General features: G+C 47.2%; 1 protein-coding gene across 1 annotated transcript in view; it reads right to left on the reverse strand.

The window, feature by feature from the left end:
- The window catches only part of Kif19 (kinesin family member 19), a 43568-nt gene that overhangs the window by 12155 nt on the left and 5570 nt on the right, over positions 1-25843 (reverse strand). The window contains exons 4-15 of the mRNA XM_077802852.1: positions 24305-24392; positions 23276-23412; positions 22907-23032; positions 22025-22219; positions 18873-19025; positions 18142-18264; positions 15749-15896; positions 10359-10536; positions 8894-9074; positions 5985-6255; positions 3418-3539; positions 627-751 (exon numbers count right to left, since the gene is read on the reverse strand). Coding sequence (XP_077658978.1) covers positions 627-751; positions 3418-3539; positions 5985-6255; positions 8894-9074; positions 10359-10536; positions 15749-15896; positions 18142-18264; positions 18873-19025; positions 22025-22219; positions 22907-23032; positions 23276-23412; positions 24305-24392 — 1847 coding nt within the window. The remainder of the gene's footprint in view (positions 1-626; positions 752-3417; positions 3540-5984; positions 6256-8893; positions 9075-10358; positions 10537-15748; positions 15897-18141; positions 18265-18872; positions 19026-22024; positions 22220-22906; positions 23033-23275; positions 23413-24304; positions 24393-25843) is intronic.

The raw sequence follows: 25843 nt of genomic DNA on the forward strand, positions 1-25843 counted from the left end.
GATGAATGTGTGTGTACACTTGTGTGCATATGAAGCTTGTGAACTCAAACAACTTCATGCACTCACAAATGCACAAACGTGCACATGCAGAGCGCACACTGCCACACCAACATGCTTGCATATGCCCATATACTGAAGGAACCAGGCCACCTCTGCCTGGAGCCCTGGGATTTTCATTGCCCAAAGGTAACAAAGGTAGACCTGGGCTTTCTATTGGAACTTCACAGCCTCCTGGTTTGAATAAACCAGCTGCAGAGGCGTTTGGGGTAAAATTTGGAGAAATCTGACAACAGGCAAGATATGAAATGATGTTCAAAAGCATCACTAATTTTGTTGAGAATAATTATTTACACTGTGGTTTTAGAGGGAACTGTACACTACTGTATCTAGGGGTAAAGTGTCCTGATATTTTTATTTATTTTATTTAAATGTTTAACCTAATAGCTACGCCATTCAGTGGTCACCTCCTAGGGCAATTTGTTATTCTTATAAGGATCTCTCAAGCAACAGAAGTTGGATACTCCAGGAAAGAGGAAGCACTGGCTCTGAAATCAGCCTCAGGCCACCTGCCAAACAAGAGCCTGGGATTCATAGCCTTGGTCTCCACCAGGCTAGATCTCACCTACCTGTCTCTCTCCAGTGGCATTGAGGGCAGCTCAACTTGGGGGCCCCACGGGAAGTCTTTCCTGTCCTCAGGCTGGTCTCGGCTGGGCTCCTCCGGCATGGGTGAGATATGCAGAATGGAGCCATCCTGGGACCAGACAGTTGCTGAGTGAGGCAGGCGGGGATGTGAGAAAACCATGTTATCAAGCAGAGGGTTTCTGAGGGACATGGGAAGGTCCAGGTCCTCCCTGCCACTGCCATGCAATGGGAGGCCAGTCATCTGCACAAAACCTGCACATGGGTATTTATAGCAACTCTTTTCATAATTGCCAAAATTTAAAAGCAACCAAGATGTCCCTCAGCAGGCAAATGGAAAACAAACTTTGGAACAGCCAGATGATTGATGGATAGTTACTTAACACTTAACACAGTCAGTGGACTCCTTAACTCCTGCCCCCACCAAGGAGATCTCCCATATCAAATCCCCAGGGACCATCCCACCACTTCGACCCTGAGCAACAGTGGTATGCAAGGAGACACCTATGTGAGAAACCCTAAAAGTCTATAGGCCTGCAAAGAGTTAAACACATTTATTATGTGACCTGGAAATTCCAGTTCTGGGTCTATACCAAAAGAATTGAAAGCAGGAACTCAAAAGAGACTTTGCTGCTGTGGCATTCTTGCCAAAATGCATCATCATGAGAATTAGCTCAATCAATCTACTCATGGAAAAACACCAGGCCAACACAGAACAGGGACATTCTGCAAAGTAATGGAGGAACAGTCTTCAAGTGTCAGACCTGGGAGAAGGAGAAAGACCAAGGAGCCATCCCAGACTGAGGGAGATTAGGGAGACATGACTGCTAAAGGAAAAGTGGATCCTGAGTTGGGTTACAGACCAGAAAAGGACATGAGTGTAGAAAAGCATTGCAGAAGATGCTCCTGTCACCCCATCACTTAAGAGACAACAGGGGCTTAGGCCAGGACACAAACAAGAGGAGCTCATGGTCCTTACTAAGGAATGCAAAATTCTATGGCCACTCTGGAGGACAGTTTATCACTTTCTTTTTTTGTTTTTGTAGTACTGAAAGTTAAACCCAGGGCATTCCACTTGCAAAGCAAGTCCTCTGCCACTGAGCTACATCCCCAGCCCAGTTTGTCAGCTTCTTACAGAAGTAAACTTACTCTTGCCACATGGTCCAGCAATCATGCTACTTGGGATTTACCCAAAAGCATTAGAAACTTACATCTGCACAAAACCTGCACATGGATATTTATAGCAACTCTTTCCATAATTGCCAAAATTTAAAAGCAACCAAGATGTCCCTCAGCAGGCAAATGGAAAAACAAACTTTGGAACAGCCAGATGATTGATGGATAGTTACTTAAACACTTAAAAAAAAGTGATCAAAGCATGAAAACACATGGAGGAAACATTAAATCCCTGTTACTAAGTAAAAGCAGCCACTCTGAAAAATCTGTTGTATGACTCCAACCATATAGTTTTGGAAAAGGCAAAAAGTCAGAGGCAAACAACCAAAAGATTGGTGGTTGCCAGGATCTGGTGGGGAGGGAAGGATGAGCAAGGGAGCATAGACGATGCTCATGGCAGGGAGACTGCTGGACGACAATACCATGGCAGGCACTTGCCTTCTAAGTGACCAAACCTACAGCATGACACTACAAATGGATTCTACAGTAAACTGTGCCTCTGGTGATAATAATGTGATGGCATGTCCACTGATTGTAGCAATGGACCACTGTGGTGCCATGTGGGGTGTGGGTAACGGAGGTTCGTGTAGGGGTGAGGGAGATGGGAACTCTGTGCTTTCTGTTCCACTTTGTTATGAACCCAAAACTTCTCTAAAAGAGAAAGTTTATTAAAAACAAAAGACAAAAACCAAAGTGAGACAGATGTCTGGAAAGGATGGGGAAGCAGGGCAGAGCAGAGGCTTTTCTCAAACAGAAGCAGATATGCGAGAGGTAACTGAGCCCACAGACCCAGGAGAGCAGCCCAGCACCCTGACTCATCCTGCTCTCCATTGGAAAGCACAGACAGTGTACTGCCAGAGCCTGAGCAGGGGAAGGGGGTGGGGTGGGGAGTGCTTTGGCTGAGCCTTCCTCATGCCATGCATCGCCCACCCCGGCTAAGGTCTAGAAGTTTCTTCTTTCTTTCCTCTGGAGAGTTAAGTCCAGGGTCTATGGTCTGGGGACATCAGGCCTCCTTTATGGTATGCGAAGATCAGGTACAGCAGCATTCATGCTCAATAGCCAATTCAGAGGCTACCTCAAAGCCCTCTCCCCTGCAAGCTCACCAAGCCCATCCTGACAAGACACCCAGAGCAAAGAAAGACCTAACTCTTGAGATCTCGCCACGGGTCCCAGAGGACACTTCTCTAGGTCATCAAGGCAATAAGGCCCTCTGTTCAAGGAAACTCAGGAATCCCTGTTGGGCTTTGCCACTGGCAGAAATGCTGGTAATAGCTAAGGATTAGAGAGGTCCTAGGAGACAGAACAGAGTGGCCTAGTCCTGTGAGTGGACCTCCTCCACTATCTCTGGCCAAGCCATGTCCATCAGAGCCCAGGGAGGGCTGGCCTCATCCTGAAACCTGCCTGAATCCCCAGCCTGTGGCTCGGCCTGTTCTCCACCCTATTGCTCTGGCACTAGGCAGTTGGTCTACGGGTGTTTCCAAATTTTCTCTTCTGTTTCATAGGCCTGGCACAAACAGGCCCCAGTGCCACGGATGGGAGAGGCTGACTATGGCCTGATCCTGGGGCAGGGGTGGTGGGAGATGACTGGCAAGCAGGACTCACCTGGAGGGGCCCAGACATCACTGAGTGCAGCAGCAGCAGGCGGTCCAGTGTGCCCTCGCTCTGCTCCTGGGAGTACAGCCGGTACTGCTTATCCAGAGACTCTGGAACCTGGATACCACTGTCTGAGGGAGCCAGGAAAGCAACACTAGAATGAGGAAGGACAACCCCTAGAACCAGGCAAAATGTCCACTACTTGTTACAAGACAGTATTTTGTATGGGAAATTTGAAGGCAAACACTCCAATCTGATAGAAGAGGCTTTTCTGTTACATTGTCTTTGCTTCTGTCTACTTTAAAAAAAAATTGTTCTTGTCTTTGCAGTGCTGGATATTGAACCCAGGATCTTACATGCGGAGGAAGTGCTCCACCACTGAGCTACACCACCAATCCAAGTTTAAAATTTTTCTATTATGTTCATATATTGCCTTTCAGTCATAAAATATTGTTATTAACAATTCTTAAAAATACTTTTATTTGTAGATGGACAGAGTACCTTTATTTTATGTATTAACTTTTATGTGATGCCGAGACTCGAACCCAGTACCTCACACGTGCTAGGCAAGCGCTCTACCACTGAGCCACAATCGCAGCCCTATTATTAACAATTCTAAAGTACAAATAAAACTTAAGTTAAAAATTAAAGGACCTGGGGCTGGGGATGTGGCTCAGTGGTAGATTGCTTGCCTAGCCTGTGTGAGGCACCAGGTTCGATTCTCAGCACCACATAAAAATGAATAAATAAAAAAAGTATTGTGTCCATCTACAACTAAAAAAAAAAAAAAAAAAAAAAAAGAGTTAAAGGACCAGGGCTTGGAATTTAGTTCAGTTGGTAGAGTGCTTGCTTTGCAAGCACAAGGCCTTGGGTTCAATCCCCAGCACCACAAAAAAGAAAAAAAAAAAAAAAGTTAAAAGACCTCTCTTAGGGATCTACCCAAAAGAATTAAAAACATGTCTCAAAGAAAAACTCAAACACAAATTTTATTCACAATAGCCAAACGACAGACCCAACCCCCTTTCCCATAAACAGATGAATGGTGAACATAATGGTTAATCTACACATGGAATATGACTCAGTCATAAAAAGATTATGATGTTCAGGGTGCAGCAGTGCATGCCTGTGACCCCAGCTATGTAGGAGGCTAAAGCAGGAGGATCTCAAGTTCAAGGCCAGTCTGGGAAATTTTATGAGACCTATCTCACAATTTAAAAGAGAAAATAAAAAGAGCAGGGGGGGCTGGAGTTATGTCTCGGTGGTAGAGCATTTGCCTAGAATGTGTGAGGCACTGGGTTCGATTCTTAGCACTACATTAAGTAAATAAATGAATAAAATAAAAATATTGTGTCCAACTACAACTGAAAAAAAAAAAAAGAGCAGGGGGTGTAGCTCAGTGGTAGAATGCCACTGGGTTCAGTCTCCAGTATCATGAAGAAAAACAAAGTTAAAGTAGGAAATTGCCAGGTGTGGTGTTGAACACCTGTAATTCCAGTGACACTGGAGGCTTGGGCAGGAAGATTGCAAGTTAAAGTCAGTCTGGGCTGGGGATGTGGCTCAAGCGGTAGCGCGCCCGTCTAGCATGCGTGCGGCCCGGGTTCGATCCTCAGCACCACATACCAACAAAGATGTTGTGTCCGCCGAGAACTAAAAAATAAATATTAAAAAAAAAATTCTCTCTCTCTCTCTCTCTCTCTCTCTCTCTCTCTCTCTCTCTCTCCTCTCTCACTCTCTCTTTAAAAAAAAAATTAAAAAATAAAAAATAAAAAAAAAATAAAGTCAGTCTGGGTAACTTAGCAAGACTGTGCCTCAAAAAAATAATAAAAATAAAAAAGTGTTGGGGATGTAACTCAGTGGTAGAGTGCTTGCCTAACAGGCACAAGGCCGTGGGTACCATCCCTAGCACTGCAAAAAAAAAAAAAAGAGGAAAAAAAATACAGTTATAGCTCTGACAAAATTAATTTCACTGCTTCCAGGCAAGGTGTTGAGTTATAGGGGACTTGCTATCTTTTTCAGAACACTCATTAATGCTATTATAATTCATGCCTTTTTCTCATAATAAAGAAAATCATGTAATATCTCCCCAAAGGAAAACTATTATGCAATTTGGTGAGTGTTGACTGCAGGGACAAGATGACTATGGTATCTACACACACTCAGGATGCTACACACTTGCACAAACATGTGAACAAGAGCAGACACAGGGGTGGGTATCAGAACACAAAGATGAAGAAACATCTCAATTGGATGGTTAAGAAAGTGCAGGCATTTCTACAGATAAGGCGGTTCATTGTCCCCTTAAAGGGCAGTTTCAATAAAAAAGAAGTCAATGAAAAAGAAGGTAAGGGCGTGTGGCATGCTCATGTGGGTGTAAAACCCCCATCCAAACGCTATCTCTTTGCACAGACCTCTAGAGAGCACACGCAGGGAGTTGGCAGTGGCCAGGCTCCCAGAAGGGAAGGGAGGAGCTGCCTGCTGTCTCTGCTCTGCTGCCACTGGGGACTGCTGGGGTTTGGACCGCAGGCATGGTTCCAGAAAACAACCATGATGAATAGCGCGTCCCAGAGGTGGCCTACCCTGCATCAGCTGCCGCTGCTCCTGGATGACCTGCTCACAGAGCAGCCGGTGCTGGTGGTAGCGCTGGATCACAAAGTCCTTCTGGCACAGCAAGTTCTTCCAGTACAGGCTGTTGGCCTGCAGCTCCGTGTTCTCCACCTCTAGCTCGTGGGCCCTGCACAGCAGCCTCAGCACCTCTCGCTGGTCCTCACTGGTGACTTGCTCAGGCAGCAGCTTCTCCATCTGTGAGGCTTTCTGCTTGGCATGGGCCAGGCGTTGCTCCAGCCCGGCCTGAGGAAGACACTGAGGACTCAGGGAGGACATGGGACCCCGCCAGCCATGGCCGCTCATTCCTATGTGCCAAGGTCTACTGATCACGCTCAGGAGACACACGGTGGCAGGCTCTAGGATGTGCCACTGTCCCCTAGACTTTCTGTCCTCTACTTTCTGCATTCTGACACTTTGATACCTGGGGCCTCACTGATCCTGGAGTGGCAGCCCCTCTCAACTTCTGGACAAGGCAAATGACTGATCCGCGAGCTTTCTCTATGGGACTCTCACACTCTGGGTTACATTCCACCTACCCTAATCTCCCCAGAGCTCGTACTAGACAACTAGGACAGCCCCTAGGCCCAAATTTTCTAGCCAGCCAATCCTAAACCTTACTAGCCTTCCTTGACTGTTTCTTCCTGTAGAAACCACAGTGAAGGCCTTGGCCATGTTGCTTTTCCTGCCTCTTAACCCACCCTGGTGCCCCCCATGTGGCCCTGCATGGCACAGCAAGCCCTCTTCTTGGGAACCACGAGTAGCAAACTTTTTAATGGCAGTCATCTCTTGATCCGTCAGCCCCACTGAACCTCAAGTTTCCTATTGACACGTTGTGTTTTAGCTATAGCACCAGGGCTCACCACTCACCATGTGCCCACATGTTGCCATGGGAAACAGAGATGCCCACTTTCACACTGTGGTGCAGCCCCTACATCTGTCGTATGATGGATGGTCCACAGCAAACGTTCTGGGTCTCCCAAACCAAGCAGCACATGAGAGGAAACAGGAAGGGCCAAGGCCCAACTCCTCCATTATACGCCCATAGACTGCTGTCCCCCTTGTAGGAAATGGGCTGGAAGCCCTGTCAGAGTTCTCCAGAGAAACTGAACCCACAGAAGCCCCATACAGATATAGACGTATGTTGTGTACATGTCTATGCACATGTGTGTATATATACTAAAGTCAACTGAGTGCATATGCTAACCAGGCCTACAAAACACCTTCAGAGCAATGCCCAGTGTTTGATGGCATCACTGCATCCTGTAGCCTGAGGGAATGCATCAAAGTAACCATCATACCTCACAATTCCATCCAGGCCCCCAGAGAGTAACATGTGGGCCAAGCCACCTGGTGAGCCCAGAATCAAGGTCCCCAGGAATGGGTCAGATGACAGTTTCCAAAGCACTGAGGAGCTGCATCTGGCCACCTTCTTAATTGGGATCAACAGGGGACCACATTGGAGGAGTTGGCCCAGCTCCCCAGCTGCTCCCCTCCTACTGGGCATTACTCTTTCCCTGAAGACCTCCCTGACTCCCAGGCTACATTAACAGTCCCTCCCCTCCCTCACTTGCCCCTATTCCTGCATTGTTGCTGTGCTGCTGTACTGAACTGCCATGCCATCTCCTCCCACTAGGTGCGAGCATAAATCATAGAATGTGTCTTGTTCATCTTTAGGTCCCTAGGGCCTGTCATTAACGACACTTAAAACATTGATTTGTGTTTGATTAACTGTTAACTAAGTAGTCAAGTGACAGACTTATCATTTACAGACTCCATTGCATATCAATATTCATGCTTGTTCTTGAAGCCATGCTTTCTTGTTGATGCATATTAGCGGTTCAGGCAGAAGCCATTTTTCTTATTTTTTAGAAGTTGGAGGAAATCCAACTTTGAATTTTGAAATGAAATTGCATGATCCCCATGCTGCAGTCAGATGTGGTAGTATCAAGTTCTTGGTTTGGTTCATAGCTTCTAAGTGAAATCAATCCTACCTGCTCGTAACAACATGATGTCATCAGACACTTTTTGCACTGCCTGAGAAGATACCTGCAAGCATTTACTAACGAGCTGCAACAGTACATGCTTCTGTGGAATCTCCAATATGCACCAGTTCAGCAATTTTCCTGAAGTGAGTCTATTAGATAACCAGCTATTATATAAACAGCTCAAACGTGAAAAGACTTCCATCTCCGGAGAGGAACTTGAATGTGGCTTCCTTCTGATGGTGCCCCTGGTCCTTGCATGACATGCCCAAGACCAGAATCAGGGGAGGAATGAGCCAGATGCCCATGGAATCACTCTGCAAACTACAAAGTGTTCGCTCTGTATGGGGGTTATTGCAAAGGGAATGAGCGAGCTTTGCCATTCCAGGGTGTCCAGAGAAGGCGAGGCAGGCAGAGTCTCAGTGAAGCAGACACTGCCACTCCTACCCCACTTTCACACACACAGACTTCCTGCCCTGAGCTCCCCCTTCACTCCCTGGGGCAGCAAAACTCCTCAGGAGGGGGCAAAGGCATTGGGTCAGACCAGGTCAGGTCCCAGCTCTGCTCCTTCAATTTACTCAATACATCTTTTTTTCTCCTGCTGTACCACTGAGCAACATCCCTAGTCACTTCTATTTTTATTTTGATATAGGGTTTCACTAAGTTGCTAGCCTCAAACTTTCAATCCTCCTGCCTCAGTCTCCCAAATTGCTGAGAGTACAGGTGTGCGCCACCATGCCTGACTTAATTTATATCTGCACCTCAGTTTCTCATCTCTAAAATGATTGTGATTGACTTTATTCCATGGGATGAGCTGATGTTCACAAAGAGCCCACCCATCCATTGGTTCATAAGCACCATCCCAGTTACCATGAAAATGCTGCATCTCTCTCCCTCACCTTGAGAGCCGCAGTTTTCCGCTGCTCAGCTAAAAGCAGGCCGACTTCTTCTCTGGCCAGAACCACTTCGTGCGGCTCCACAGACTCGCCCTCATCCCCATCAGCATCTGCAGGCTCCTCATCCTTCTCTGGGTCACCCTTGTCCCTGGGCACGTGGTGGTGGGTCTTCTCCCATTCCCAGCTGTAGCACGGCAGAGGGGACAGAGTGCAAGCCACACCAGGGGCAGGGAGTCCTGGTGCCTCAGGTCCCAGAGCCTTTCTTGGCCCCAGCTGGCTACCTCACAGGTGTGGACATGAAAATGGAGCAGAATTGGATCTTCTGTATGATCTTTTCTCTACATATGATTTCCTCCCTGCTTGCCCAGGACTCCCTACAGCCACCTTGACCTTAAATGTGCCCCTGCTGAGCCTCAGTTTCCTCACTATAAAGCTGTATAATGGGGCTGGGGTTGTAGCTCAAAAGTAGAATTCTTGCCTAGCATGTGAGAGGACCTGAATTCAATTCTCAGCACCACATATAAATGAATAAATAAAATAAAGATCCATCAGCAACTAAAACAATAATTTAAAAAGCTGGATGATGACAGCCTGCAGGTTCTGGGGCTCTGTGATGATAACTGTGACAACTCAGGGCTCTGTGCAAGGTGCCACATTAAATCTAAACAGGAGGATCCCATGGAAACTATGCAAGAAAGAGGGATAAAGGAAGTCAGGGCAGAAGATGTCTGGCCAGAGAAGGACAAGACAGTGAGCATGTTTTTAAAATCTAGAATTCCTCTAATATAAGTCTTGTGCTGTTTGTGTCATTGAAAATAAGAAAAGAAACAGAAAGGAAGGAGAATAAATATAGGTAGAACTGGAAGTAGAGGATAAAGGAAAGAAATGAGTTTAAATCCCAGGGCTGTTTTAAATGACCCATAGTGGGTAGCTGTGTGTCCTAGTTTGTCCAGGGCAGTTGAGGGGATACCTCTTGTTCCAGTGTAATGGTAAATAGTGCCCCTTTTGCCCCCAAATGTGTCCTAGGGTAAATGATGGATGTCATGGTCAGTCTCTAATGTGGTCACTCTCCCCGCAGCAGGGATGGACAGGGAGCAAGCGTGCAATGGGAGAAAGAGCTGAGGCCCAGGAGAAGCAACACCATCTGCAAGCTGATAGCTCTCTAGGACTCTTCCAAAAATGGTGTTGATCCTTGCCAACCCTCAGGGATGACCCTGAATCACAGCTTATGAGAGAAAAAAGGGGTCTGGAAGTTTCTCCTACCTGGCTCTGCTTAGCCACTGGAGCAGAAGAGTAGGGGGTGAATGGGCAAAGCAGACTGACCTTGGCTGATATCCTTCTGGGGCAACACAGGCAGGAGAGGATGTATGGGGCTCCCACCAGTGGTCCCCACTACCTCAGGCGGGGACCCCTGCCCAGGAAAGACCGTGCTGGGTGTGTAGGATACACAGCAGGCAGCCACACTCACTCTGCGATGGTCAGCAGGTGGCGAGACATGTCCATGTGCAGCTCGATGTTGGTGTTCTCCAGCTCCACCAGGCTGCGCCGCATCTCCATCTGCTCCTTGAAGGCCCCGATGAGTTGTGCCCGGATCTTATTCATCTGCAGGCGGCTGTCCTCCTCTGTGTCGTGGGGGGTGATTGTGACTGCAGGCAGGAAGGGGGATGGCTGTACCAGGAGCAGTTTGGCTGAGCCAGGGTTGAACCCCATGCTCACCCACCATGGAGGGGAGTGATACATGTGTGGATGAATGGAAGATGGCTGGCTGGGTGGGTGGATGGATGGTTGCATGGATGAATACACATGTGTGTGGGTAGAAAGATGAGTAGGGCCTGGGCACAGTGGGCACCACCTGTAATCCCAGTAATTTGGGAGGCTGAGATAGGAGGATTATAGATTGGAAGTCAGCTTGGACAACTTAGTGAGGCCCTACGCAACTTAGCAAAATTCTGTCTCAAAATTAAAAAATAAAAAGGGCTGGGGATGTGAATCAGTGGTTAAATCCCCAGTATTCCCTGCAGGGAGTGGGCAGGGAGGAAGGAGGAGAAAAACAAGGAGAAGGAGAAGGACTGGTAAGTAGGAGGGTGCATGGATGTGTAGATGGATGGATGGTTATTCTGATAGATAAATGGATAGATGACTTAGAAGGATTAAAACCCTCTCTTTATCTGGTTTCTGGTCAAGTGTTTGGCATTTGAGTCTCAGTAATTCAAAGAGGGGCAAGGTTGGGCTAGCCATTCTAGTCTAGACCTTATTTTCTCAGCAAAACCCTGCCAGATCCTCACTCTGCATCTGCCCCTTGCTCTGATAACACCCTGGCTTCTCCATCACAGTCCTCTACATGTCTGTAATTAGGTGGTATTTTGTAATAAATACTTCATATCTGTTTTCCTTCTAGACTGTGAGCTCCACAGAATAGGAGGAAACTTATGCTTTCTGTTTCAGAAATAGTTAACCAGTAATTAATCAATGGCTTTTTTTTGTTTGTTTTTGTTTTCTCACGTTGCTGGAGATTGAACCCAAGTCCTTATTCAGGCCCTGTGGTCTTCCCACAGGGTAGCTGTGCCCCAGTAGGTAGCTGCACTCTAATTTATGTAATTTGTTGCCTGTCCCCGTGACCTAAATATCAAGGAGTCTGAATTGATGAAATAAATCGTGATGTGTCCAGAGAAGTCACTACAACCATACCAGCAAGATTTGGGGAGCACGGTACCCCAGATAACGCTCATGGAGTAATGTTCCAGAGTCCACACATCAGTGCCCTACAGCATAGCAGGACCTAAGGAGAACCTGTCATGACCTCAGATCAGCAAGAGACCACCTTAGACCAACTCTAATAAATAAGAGCCAGCAGAGAAATTATCATGGTGTGACTCTCTGTTGACCACTGGTCCCAGAGCCCAAGCTTCTTGATAATTATCTAGCTTAGTGAATTCTTTGCAACATCACACTTCCTATTCTACTCACCCCCAAGTCCCTCTGGCCCTCAAAGTCTCACTAGCCCTGGGAATTTAGCCTGCCGTCAATTGCAGCATCCCTTCTTTGAGTTCCCTTCACCAGCTCTTCTGCTTCATCAGAATTCTCACCTTTCCAGAACAGATCCTCTGTTCTCAGGGTAGCTATGACCCACAAGCCCCAGAGTGCCCATCTCAGAGCTGGAATGAGCAAGCTGGGATGCCTCCTATGGAATGTGGTATTATGGAGGGTGGGGTGGGCTATCATGCAGACAGATGACCCCCAGATACGTGGCTGGGGAAGAAACGTGTAAAGAAAAGTAGCTACTAGCAGGGCTTGGTGGCACACAACTTGTAGTTCCAGCTACTTGGAGGCTGAGGCAGGAAGATAACTTGGGCCCTAGGGTTTAAGACTAGCCTGGACAACATACCCAGATCCCATCTCAAAAGAAAAAACTTTAAAAATATACAGGAGGATTGTGTAGGTTGTATGTAATATTATGACATCTTACACAAAGGACAGAACATCTGAGGACTTGTATATTTAGGGGGACTGGAACTGATTCTCCTCAAATACAGAGCAATGATTGTATTCACATGAGCAATATGAGAACATATTTTTGTTGTTAAAATTTCAAATAATACATCAAGAGTCAAAAGACCCTCTTGATCATCTGATCACCTTCTCTTTCAGACCAGTCCCCTCCTCACCAATAACTATGGTTATCATGGTTCAAGTCTTTCCTCTGCACAGTTGTGACATGGGCATGTCTATGAAGTTAAATGGGGTTTTGTGTTTGGCTTTGGGTGTTCATTTATAGCCTCAGATGGTGGCCCTATTCCTTCCCGTGCTTCTCCCCAGCTATGTGTCTGGGGGCCATCTGCCTGCATGATGCTCACCCTATCCTACGAAACAGGCACAGAGCATTCCATAGGAGGCCACCCCAGCATTCTCATTCTAGCCCTGAGATGGGTACTCTGGGGCTCGCTGGTCACAGCTTCCCTGAGCACAGAGGGCCTGTCCTCTCTGAGAGGCATGAAGGGGCTAACTGCTAGGTTTGTGCTCACCAGGGCTCCCAAAGACACACATTAACACACACTCTTGTGTTAATCCAATCCCATTTTACAATCCCAATAACACTGCTTAAGGCTATCTTTCCATACTTAAATTTACATTATTTTATATTATCTATTTAATAAACATTTCAGTTACCTGGCATTTTTTACAAAATATTTTTTGTTGTAGATGGGAAAAATACTTTTATCTTATTTATTTATTTTTAGGTGGTGCTAAGGATTGAACCCAGTGCCTCACACATGGTAGGCAAGTGCTCTACCACTGAGCTATAGCCCCAGCCCATGTTACCTGACATGTTAATTTTAGCTGGTCTGAGAAGTGAAAAGTGAGAAGTGAAACTTATTTCCAACTTGCATCTCTGCTTTCTAGTGCATTTGAGAATCTTTCCATATGTTTACTGTCACTAAGAATTCTTCTATGAGCTAGGCATGGTGGTGCATGCCTATAATCATAGTGGTTTAGGAGGCTAAAATAGGAGGATTGTGAGTTCAAAGCCAGCCTTAGCAGTGGTGAGGTGCTAAGCAACTCACTGAGACCTTGTCTCTCTAAATAAATTACAAAATAGGGCTGGGGATGTGGCTCAGTAGTGGAGTGCCCCTGAGTTCGATCCCTAGTATCAAACAAACAAACAAACAAACAACAACAAAAAAAAACACCACCACCTACTTCTGGGGGGTGGGGCATGGGAGGATTAGATGAACTCTAGATAGGGCAAAGGGGAGGGAGGGGAAGGGAGGGGTCATAGGGATAGGAAAGATGGTGGAATGAGATGGACATCATTACCCTAAGTACATGTATAAAGACATGAATGGTGTGACTCTAATTTGTGTACAACCAGAGATATGAAAAACTGTGCTTTATATGTGTAATATGTAATACATTCTGCTGCCATATATAACAAATTAAAATAAATAATAAAAAAATAAATTCTTCTATAAATTGACAGTGCTTTGCTCCTTTTTAAAAACTGAGCCACTTATTCTTTTTTTAATATTTATTTATCAGCTTTTTAGGTGGACACAATATCTATATTTTATTTTTATGTGGTGCTAAGAATTGAGCCCAGTGCCTAACGCATACTAGGAGAGCACGCCACCACTTGAGCAACATCCCCAGCCCCCATTTACTCTTTTTTATTGATTTTAGAAGTTCTTTATAAATTTTGGCATGTCATACCATCTTTTTTTTTAATACCTTTATTTATTTTTTTTTTTTGAGAATTTTTAATATTTATTTTTTTTTTAGTTCTCGGCGGACACAACATCTTTGTTGGTATGTGGTGCTGAGGATCGAACCCGGGCCGCACGCATGCCAGGTGAGCGCACTACCGCTTGAGCCACATCCCCAGCCCAATACCTTTATTTTGTTTATTTATTTGTATGTGGTGCTGAGGATCGAACCCAGAGCCTCGCATGTGCTAGGCAAGTACTCTACCGCTGAGCCACAACCCCAGCCCTAAGACATACCTTCTTAACAGAGCAAAGAATATGTATGTACATGCATATCTACTGAATTTGACTTTAATAGAAGTTGTTTTTTTTTTTTTTTTTTTTTTGTACTAGGGATTTAATCTTAATCCAGGGGCACTCAATCACTGAGCTACATTCCCAGCCCTTTTTCTTTATTTTGAGACAGGGTCTTACTAATTTGGCCAGAGCCTCACTAAGTTGCTAAGGCTGGCCTCTAACTTGCAATCCTCCTGCTTCAAACTACTGAGTTGCTGGGATTACAGATGTATGCCACTGCACCCAGCTTTGATAAAAATATGCTTGAGTGTTCTTAACTTGCTGACAAATTTTGTCATTTTTTAAACTTTTTTAGGTGTAGATGGACATAATATCTTTATTTTATTTATTTATTTTTATGTGGTGCTGATTGAACCCAGTGTCTCACATGTGCTAGGCAAGTGCTGTACCACTGAGCCACAACCTCAGCCCCAAATTTTGTCATCTTAATGTCAAACTATGTTGTGCTTCCAGACTTAGGAGGAAACTAACTGAATGAAACTGACTTGTGGAGCACAGAGGACATGGAAAACTGCCTTATAGGTATGGGGTGTCACTTTGGAATGATGGAAGTGCTTTGGAGGTGGAGGCTGCACAAAATTGTGACTGGACTAAAAGCCACTGGATTGTTCACCTTAAAATGGTTGATTTTAAGTGATTCCACCTCAGTAACATAATAGGCATCAGAAGCAACCATCAGGGAAGTTAGAAACTTAATGCCTTGACTTTGCAACTTTTTTGTAAATCTAAGAACTAATTCAAAATAAAATTATTATCTTTTAAAAAGCTGAATTAGAAGTTTAGAAAAATGAAAAGTTGAGAGAACAAAGAGAAAAGGAGAAGAAATGTTAAACAAAGAAAGAAAAACTGGGGGCTGGGGATGTGGCTCAAGGGTAGCGCACTCGCCTGGCATGCATGTGGCCCGGGTTCGATCCATAGCACCACATACAAACAAAGATGTTGTGTCCACCGAAAACTAAAATATTAAAAATCTCTCTCTCTCTCTCTCTCTCTCTCTCTCTCTCTTAAAAAAAAAGAAAGAAAAACTGAAAAATTAGAGAAAAGCAGAAAATAATCCAATTCTATTTTACAGGAGCAGAAACTAAAGCTGGGGTTATGGGTTCCCAGTTAGGTAGCGTCTGAGTGAGGACAAAAGCCAATGGCAGGGTCACTGAGTCACTCTTTGAATGAAGATGCTCATAGTGAACAAGGTACCACATGCTTAGGCTAGGAGAAGGAATGGGTCTGGTGGTCAGGGATGCTGGCAGGGGGACAAAGCCACTGAGGCCAGCAAAAGGCACGAGGCCTGCACTCATACTACCTTGTACATCTGGGACGCCAGATTCGCTTTTCTTCTTCTCTTGTTTCTCAATTTTTGATTTAAGGTGTTCGATCTCCCTGCGTAGGTCAGAGATGACATCCGTGTACTGTGCGATGCGGTAGGAGACATTCAATAGGTTGCGCTTGACCTAGTGGAAAGGACATGTGGCCTAGGTCAAAACTGCATGGGAGATGATGTATAAACATGCTTAAGTTATAATCTTTAAAGTAATATTCTCTGCCTTGAAAAGGAAGGAAATTCTGATCCGTGCTACCATATGGATGAGCCTTGAGGACGTTATGCTCAGCAAAATAAGCCAGTCACAAAAGGACAAATACTATATGATTCCACTTCTCTGAGGTCCCTAGAGCAGTCAAATCCACAGACAGAGAGCAGAATGGTGGGAGCCCAGCTGGGGAGGAGTGTCTAGTGGGCAGGGTTCCTGTTTCTGTGATGAAGTTCTTAGGTGCTTGTCTCTTGGGCAGCTTTCATGTCACCCCAAAAGACCTCACCTGAAAGCCCTCTTTGCTGAAGTTCCTTTAATTCAGTATTCTCTGTTACCTTTGCCATAGCAGCATGTGGGGAGCCACTCTGAATGATTCTGCCTTCCATCCTGGAGCAGAGAAGCTTTGACTGGTCACTACATCTCGTAGTGACCTGGACATTCCCCTGGTCCAGGAAGGTTGAAGACGCGTCTTCAGATGTAGGTGTGTCGCCCCATGGATTGAGCTACCCTCACCTATTCCTGTGTAATACTACCCCTTTGCCCTGTTTGGGACAGACTGTTTCATGGAAATACCCTTTGTGTGTCCCCTTCTCTTGCTCTGCCTTTGGTTGTGGCCTTCCTAGGTGATAGTCAACCTGCTGACAGCAGACATCTCAAAGCTAGACTCAACCCCCTGAAACTTGTCCCCTTGCTTCATTTGCATGGCTTCTCCTCAATAAAAGGGTTCAGCATGAGCTTGCTCTCTCTCTTTTTGCGGACCCTTAAGATCAAAGGAGCCATCACAAGACCCCAAAGAAAAAGGTATCTCTGTCTCCTGTGTGGTTATTTCATGCAGCTCAGTTCACCCGGAGTGACCCTGAGTTTTTGTCACGTTCCACGTGACATGTGCTTCAGTTGTCCAGTCTGTAAAATGGAGATAAAATAGGATACACCTCCTAGAGTTTCTGTGAGAATGGAATAAATTAAACTACAGGGAGAGTTTACAGCCATGCCTAGCACATAGATAGAGGTGCCCATGGCCTAACTCAGAACATGTGAGTATGAACTTATTTGGGAAAATGGTCTTTTAGATATAATTGACCTCAAAATGAGAACATCCTCAATCAGGGTGGATCCTAAATCCAATGCCAATTGTCCTTTTAAAAGAAGCAGGTGTGGTGGTTCGTACCTATAATCCCAGCTACTCAGAGGCTGAGGCAGAACAATTGAAGTTTGAGGCCAGCCTGGGCAACTTAAGGAGACTCTGTCTCAAAATGAAATAAAAAGGGCTTGAGGTGTAGCTCAATGGTAGAGCACTTTCCTGGCATGTGTAAGACCCTAGTTTTGATCCTCAGTACCACCAAGAAGAGAAAGAGAGGGAAGAGAGAAACGAAGAAAAAAGGGGAGGCCCCGTGAAAATGGAGAGAGATGGGGAGAGGCAGTCATAAGCCACAGGACTCCCAGAGCCTCTTGAAGCTGAAGGGGGAGGAGGATCCTCCCGTAGAGCCTTCAGAGGGGCTCAGAAGGAACTGTCCACACCTTCATCTCTGACCTGTGAGAGACGAAGTCACCTAGTTTGTAGTAACTCATTGCTGCAGCCACAGGAAGCATGCAGATGTGGGTAGGTAAAGTCTCTACAAGGGTTGGCTGTTATTTCATCTCTCCACTGCAGAGACAATGGAAGTGGGCACAGAGGTCACTAGCCAGGGACAGCAGTGCAGAAAGAGACCCAAGCCATCTAGCTGCAGGGTCTGTGCATGACAGCCACCCCCAGCAGTGAGCATAAGTGTAAAATGTGGGAATGAATGAGCAAATGAATGAATGAGTGAGTTAGCAAATGAGTGAGAAAATGGGTGGGTGAGCAAGTAATGAGTGAATGAGTAAATGAGTGAATGAATAAATGAACAAGAGAGTGAATGAATCAGTGAGTAAACGGACGAGTGAGTTCAAGAGTAAATGAATGTTCCTATGTACATATATGAACACACAACCAATGTGATTCCACATCATGTACAACCAGAAGAATGGGCAGTTTTCCTCCATGTATGTATAATATGTCAAAATACATTCTACTGTCATATATAACTAATAAGAACAAATAAAACAACAACCACAAAAAAGGAGTAATGAATGAATGAGCAAGTGAGTGAGAGAGGGAATGACTGAGTGAGCAAGCCAGGGACCTTACCCGCGTCTTGATGTTCTTTGCCCTGTAGGCATAAAGTAGTGTGGTCCGCGACTCCTCGAAGCTGGTACTTGCTGGGCTAATGTGGGCAATCATTACTGTGCGGCTGTTCCCTCCCAGGGCATCCTGCTTGGGTGGAAGCCACTGAGTTGGGGTGATGGGAGTCCCGTTCCCCTCTGGCCAGGGCAAAGCCTTCCCCCAGCCACCACCAGACCTGCCTGGACCAAATCCTGAAAAGGGCCAATGATGTTTGGGAATAAGGGGCTAGTGACTGCAGGATGAAGTGGGACCCATTCCAGGCCCACCTTGTCTTTTTTCCGCTCTGATAAGAGCAAATTAGACCAAGAGATGAAATTTATAGGGACATTTATTTACTGCTTTGCCTATGTGTTTATTGGTACCCTGCCTTGCTGTAGAATAAGGTGACAGCATTCAGATCAGTAAAAAGAGGTATCTTCTCACATCATAGCCATCTGGGATGGGACTAGCAGCCACAGGGAAGCAGTAGGTTCCTTGTCACCAGGGGTTTGCAAATAAAGCTGGACTTTGCTGGGGGCAGGGAGTGGATGGGGACAAGTGACCAGGGTAGTTTCATGGTGTTCTCCTGCCTTCAGAGGTTCCTGGAAGGACCCTGATTCTCAGGCCTGGGCATCACTCCTGACAGGTGACTTAATTCCTGAGAGACACGGTCACCCACTGAGGCCCACACAGCCTAGCCAGCCAGGAGCACTCACCTTCAACAGACGCGTGAGTTTGCTATCGCGGAAGTTCACATACTGCGCCCGGCTGCCACCCTTCTCACTGAGCGCGTTAATGCAGTTACCCAGTGCTAGCAGCGAGCGGTTGATGTGTGCGCCCTCCTTCATCCTCTTGCCCCGGTTCTGGGTCTGTGCAGGAAGAGGCCAGGCTGAGCAGGTGGCTCTGGGCCCATTCATTCTTTCCACCTCCACTTCTCCATCCCCAGGGAGGGGACAAAGGCCTGGAGGCAAGGGAGTGAAACAGCCCCCATCCAGCCCTGGTCCTGGTGCGGTTGTTCTCTGAGAGCTCTTGGGGCTGGAAGACACCCTTGGCATTGTGCAGTGGAGTGGCACACAGCATTCCCAGTGATGCTGGGCTCTGACCCATGTGCAAAAGATGCTCATTGTTGGATGAGGTAAACACAGACAACAGAGACGTCTGTCCAGAGAAACCCACTTTATATTAGAAATAGGTTTGTGGGGTTTTGCCTGGGAAGACCTGCTCCTACCCTGGCACTCTCTGGTCCTACAGGCCCCCTCCTTTGAGGGCTCCCACCCAGCTCTCTGAGAGGAGACCACAGCCCCAGCCTTCCATACTTTCCAATGCCATCTTCTTTGTTTACTTCAAATCACTAGCTTTCTTGGAAACCATTCACTTTTCATGTGTTCAGTGTTTTTCACCTGATATTCCACAGAATACAAGTTCCACAAAGGCACCACCTGTCACTTGTTGGCCATGTGTTCCCAGAGCCCAGACATCTGCAGACCCCTAGACACAGCAGCATGCCAAATCAATGCATACGCAATAGCCCTGCACACACACTCTTAAGTCCAAGCTGCCTCAAGAAAGTGACTCCAAAATACAGTCACTGCAGGGAGGGATTTTTATTTTCCTCCTTTTGCCTATCCATATTTTCCAAATTTCTTGCCCTTTATGTTTAAAATCAGAAAAAAAAATTTACTATTGCTTTCTTTTTAAGGGCAGAATTTTGGAGTCCTGAAAACATGGTTTGAGAATGACTGAAACTACTTATTGCTGACAAATCTCCCTGTCTGTGTTCCTATTCACTCAAAGGGACAGTGATGGTGATAATTTCACAGAATAGTGTATGGAAAGGCAGCATGGAGCAGGTACCCAAGAGAGCAACAAATATAGCTGTTGCTCTCACTAAGCAGAAGCCAGTGCAGGGTAGGACTTGGGCTGCCAGCATGGCCTAGAGCCAGGGCAGCCACTTGTATCACATGTCTGTGAAAGACCAGGGCATTTCTCAGACACCTTGTGCTGTCTTATGTGAGTGGTTTTCTTTGTAAGAGCAGAGCAGACCTCAGAGACAGTACATCTAGGCCACTGAGTAAACACTAAAACACCAAAGCCAGAGAGGGACGGTGGCAAGCCCAAAGGCACACGCTAATATAGAGCAAAGTGAGGGCAGGAATCCAGGACATGGACCCTTTAACTGGTACCCTCTCCCAGAGCCACATTCTGGGAAGACCAGTCTGGTCCCCACTTTGCCTTCTAAGAACACAGCTGCCATCCTAGCTGCTGCCCAGAGCTCAGGGCTCTCCTCCACTGCATTCAGCATTGTATGTGATCTGTCTGTACTAACCATGCCTTCTATTTTCTGCATTCTGATGCTTCAACATCTGGGGCCTTGTTGACCCTGGGGGGACCATCCTCCCAGGGTTAATCAATTCCTAAAGCCAGTAAACTACGCACCTGAGAATTCATTTTTCACTTGCAAACTCACCAATCCATAGCTCATACCCCAACCACCACTGCTATGGGCCCTCATTCTCTGGGCCACCATCCCCCTACCCTAGTCATCCAGGGCCAGGTACAGACAACTAGGGATGCCCCCACCCAGGTCCCAGAGCACCCTGGCATTGTTCAGACTGGCCAACCCTCTGCCTGCCTGTCCTGGTTCTACTCACCTGTTCCTTCCTGGGGAACCACATCAAAATCTCTGCTACAGTCCTGCTCCCACTTCCTCCCAAACCACCCAGTGCTTCCCTTTGTTCTCTGTCTGCTTCTCTTGGGAACTCTGACAAGCTTGGAATGGCAGTCATTCCTTGATCTGCTGGCCCCACTGTGCCTTACAATTTCTGTTAATACATTTTAAAAGAGTCTGACAGGGCCAGGCCCTGCTTTGCTTTAGCAACCTGGGGACCCAGGGAAGGGGTAGATATAGGGCAGTGATAGATCGCCATCCCAACATCCAGGGCATACAGTGCAAACCAAAGTGAGAAAGGAAGTGTCAAAGAAAGAATGGCACGGTTCAGGCCAGACTCTCCCAAGTTCAAAGCTTGGGTAACTTCTCATCACCTTTGTTCATGTCCAGGTCACATTGACTCTAGCCACAGCTCCACATTATGGCACAGGCACAATGCTACCCACCTCAGTCCACATCAGGAGGGGCACATGGACTATGAACATTAAGTGCCTGGTTAATTAGAGGGACATGGAGTGTCACTTGCTGATGACAATGATGCCCCATACAGCTCCATGAGCTCCTTCTCTGGCCTGGCCCTAGGCTAGAGCCTGCCCTTAAGCAATGCTCAGGCCACTGGACAAGAGCTAAGGAGCCTAGTGCCCTCACTTAGACAGGAGGAGCAAGGAAAAAGGAGCCTGGAACTTGGGGAGGGCACTGGGCTGGTGCCCTGCAGTGCCTGGAGCAGGACCTGTAGCCTCTTACACAAGTCACATATATTGTCCCCTCAGAGCCTCTGTCCCCACTGTTCCCTCTGCTGAAATGCTCTTCCTTGTACTTCACCCAGCTCCTCAGGACCTTTTTAGGCTCAGGCCTGAGACCCCATCACCTCTGGCTCCCACAGCCTCTTTGAGGACCCTGACTCTCAAAGACCTACCTCCCTGGATGAAATTGCCCACAAGCAAATCCCAAAAGCTCCAAGTTCTCCAAGGGCAAGCACATGTATGGCTCATGCCCCCGAAGAGCCTGCGGCAAAGGAAGCCCCTGTATCTCTGGGCTCATTTCCCTCAACATTTAGCATGTGCTTCTTCTCCATCAGAAAGATGCACTAGGCACTGGAGACACAGCTAATCAGGGACAGACAAGGTTCCACCAGAAACTGGAAGGGGACAAGACACTAAGGAAGTGATCATAATGACATTTGAAAGGGTGGGCATGGACCTGGCATGCCCTTTCTGAGCCCGCCAGGTCCACCATAAAGAGCCTCCCAAGGCGCGCTTCCTCTGCCAGGTCTGTGCTGCGGCTCTGCTGGTGCACAGTGACCTGCAGCACAGCGTGGGAGCGGGATGACGTCTTGTTGGTGGCTGTGGGTTCCTGCGTGCGCTGCCGATTTCCTCTGGTGAGGAGCTGCATGATCTGAGGACAGAAGCAGGCAGGCGGTCAAGGACTGTCTGCATAGCCACACACCATTTCTAGAAACACCCAGAAAAGAGAAAAAGGATGGCCTCAGGGCTGGGATACTTACAGCAGGAAGGCAGCACCTCTCCCGTGGGAGCAATTCTGAACAACTAGTTAACAGGAGATGCAGAATCCTGGCTCTGGCCACTGCCCATCCTGTCCTCTACCCCACCAGTGAACTACCTATCCCTTCTTCACACAGTCCAGCACAGCTCCACAACACTTTGTAGCATGGAACTCCAGGCAACAGTACAGATTTGCTGGAGTTGGCAGGTGTGCTAAAAACCCATCTGCTATGCTACGGAACTCAAGGCAGTAACCTCAGCTGAGCACCCTGATCATGATGCCCAGGGAGGATCAGCAGAGGCAGCAGATGGAGAGAGAGGATGGGGCTGGAGAAGTACTTGCAACCTGCCTTCATTAAGGGAGTCATCATTAGGGTCAGAATGGCAAATGGATTTGGACCTAAGCAAATTCTGATGCTGTGATTGCTGGGGCACCGTGTTGAGAAGGACCCAGGTCAGAACCACAGGCCAAGGAAAGCATGTGGGATCCATCAGTAATGTCTGCCCTGAGCACCTCAGCAGGTGGATGTTTGCCAGGAGAGGATGGTGGGCTCTGGTGTGTGGCTGCCATCATCCTCACCTCTTGGGCATTGGAGGTGGAGACCTCTGTGATGCCTGCAATCTGGATGCTGCCCTTAGAATCTTCCCTCAAGTCCAGAAACCCTGAGGATGGGTTCAGAAGGTCCTGGATCACTTCATTATAAATCTGGGAGAAGAGAAAGTTTGAAACAAAGTAGCTTTGGTGCAAAGAACTATAAAGACCTACACACCATGGAGGCTTGAACTGCCGGAAAACATCAACCCCAAGGACCAAGGCTTTTTATGGGCCAACCAGCATTTGGGGCAACACACAGAACTGGGGATTTCAAACATACAGCTGTTTAATCTGGTGCCATCATGTCCATGGGGTAATGGAGATGGGGTAACAGGGACAGGTGGGCAGGCCCACCTCAAGATAAGATATAGACACGCTATAGTCCATGTTGTCCCGGGTCTTCTCGATGGCCTGGAAGAGGTCAGTGAGGGTCTGCAGGTAGATGCCAGGCTCCGCATCCATGCCCAGCATGGTATGGGTCTTCCCTGCACCTGAGGAGGGGTGGGAATTCCTGAGCGGGCTCAGACATGTTTTGTTTCTAATATTTTTTTTAGTTGTTGATAGACCTTTATTTATTTATTTTTAAATTTATATGCAGTGCTGAGAATCAAACCCATAACCTCACACATGCTAGTCAAGCACTCTGCCACTGAGCCACAACTCCAGGCCTAACATGTTGTTTTATTTTTTTAAACTATATTATTTATTTATTTATTATTTGTATGTGGTGCTGAAGATCAAACCCAGGGCCTTGCATGTGCGAGGCAAGCGCTCTATCACTGAGCCACAACCCCAGCCCCTGATACGTTGTTTTATAATAAAGAGAATTAACATTGCATTAGGTAAGGAGATGCCTCCCTCTCAGGGATGCTTCAATGTCTCCCTCATCTCTGCACATAAAAGTGAGGAAAAGATTGTTCTTTTCCTTCTAAAGCCTGGCACATGGTAGGGCTTGTTATGCGTATTGAATGAATGAATGGAACAGATGCACACAGCATGACTTTGACCAAGGTGCTTCTTAGGACCTGTCTCCTTGTCTAAACAGTGGTAGGTCAGGGCCTGCCCAGCCCTAACCCTCTGTGGTTCTAGTTTCTAGGCATGAGAGGTAACTTAGCTTTGCAAATGCTTGTTGAACACAACTTGTAACTACAGAAAGTCTATGGGTTCTTGTGGGCAGCAAAGTGTAGGCTTGGGTGCAATTCCAGAATCCCCCCTGGTGACTGTATGACCTTGAGGAAGTTCCCCAAGCCCCCCTAAGCAGCATCTCATCTGTGGAAAAAGAATATTCTACCCACCCCTAGAGCTGCTGAAAGGCTGCTGGGTGCCCCCACACAGGGTCTGATGCTGTTAAGAGAGCCCACTGCCACCAGCCCTGCTTGGTACCTGAGGGGCCGTAGGCAAACACTGTTGCGTTGTATCCAGAAATGACGCCTTCCACTAAATGCTGGATGGTGGCACAGTACACGTCTTCCTGAAGACAGAAGATTAGTCAAAGGACAGTCCAGCCCAAGTCTGACCATCTGACTGCTTGGCGGGGACAGAACCTACAAATGTCTGCTCTCTCTGAACGTGCACAGTAACACACAGGAGAGAGACTAGAGAGAAGCCTGGTGTTGGAAATGCCTGGGTACTAACCCCAGGCTGTCACTGGGTAGTTTTTGGCCACTGCCTCCACCATGCCAAGCCTCGTGGTATGAGACAGTGCTGACCTCACAGGCTGGTTCTGAACGAGGATTAAATGAGAAGGTAGCAGGGACCTGCCACCAGAAGGCCTAATGCATGAAACTACCAAACACAGGTGAGTCTTTCCCAGGGCTTCTGAGAGAATTGAGAGGAGCAAAAAAGAAACAAAGGACTAGAAGGAGGGACAGACTTGGAAGTATGTGAAGAGTATTTGACCATCTTTACAGGCATAAACTGGGATGGTGGGCAGGTAGAACATGATACAAGGCAGCAGTGCCAAGCAACAGGATTGTATGGGTGGTGAACACGCTGTCCACAGGGGAGTCCAAGGAGAGACACTCCAGGGCTGGTGTGTTTTTCAGGTCCCACTGGCCTGACAGAAACAGCAGACACCCCTTATATTGTACCTCCTGGGTGGCCACTCTGGACCTTGTTCTCCACTCATGATACGACCTGTAGCACTGACTGGTCACAGCTCCCCTGAGCCTGGGCTGGAAGACCCCAAAGTTGGCAGTGCCTCCCTTTAGCTTCAAATGTACAATCAGAATCTGGGGTCTGTGGCCCTCTGTGTGACCTTAGGCAGGTGGCTGACTTCTAGAGATCTGTTTCCTCATCTGCATAATGAGGGTGTGTTCCCTTATGTGTCACAGGGTTGCTGTGAGGTTTGTCAAATGAGGCCACTGTGTTTCCAGCAGGCCCTCTGGTGAGCTCTGCAATCCTTGCTGAGATGCCATCCATGGGAATTGGCCTCTGGGGTCCAATGGGCAGACAGCGTAGGTCAGAAAGAGTGGTAGGCTGAAGATGGCCAAACACTCCACCAGTTCTCCACTGAGGTGTGGAGTCCAATTCCTGTACCCCAGAAGGTGACCAGCCTTTAGGACTGGCTCTCTCTGTCATACTCTGAACCCTGGCTTCCTCTATAATGTAGAGTATCCAGGTCCCACTCAGAAGGAGGGGCAGATGACACATTGGACAGTGTTTCGTCCCTTAACTGGTGGTAGTGATGTGAAGTTGAAGGAGTGGGTCTTCACACCAGACCCAAATGCCCAGCTCTGGGCCTCACTATGTGGCTTTACAAAGCCACAGGCACCCCACCTGTGAAGTGGGCATGACAGAGCTTCCACCTGGACTCCCCTTCTGTTCCATGCTGGCTCATTCCTCCCTCAGGTCTCAGCATAAATGTCTCTCCTCAGAAAGGCCCTCACTGCCCACTCCTGCCTGGCCTGGTACAGCCGATGT

Source organism: Urocitellus parryii, chromosome 9, assembly GCF_045843805.1.
Source record: "Urocitellus parryii isolate mUroPar1 chromosome 9, mUroPar1.hap1, whole genome shotgun sequence".
Lineage (NCBI taxonomy): Eukaryota > Metazoa > Chordata > Mammalia > Rodentia > Sciuridae > Urocitellus > Urocitellus parryii.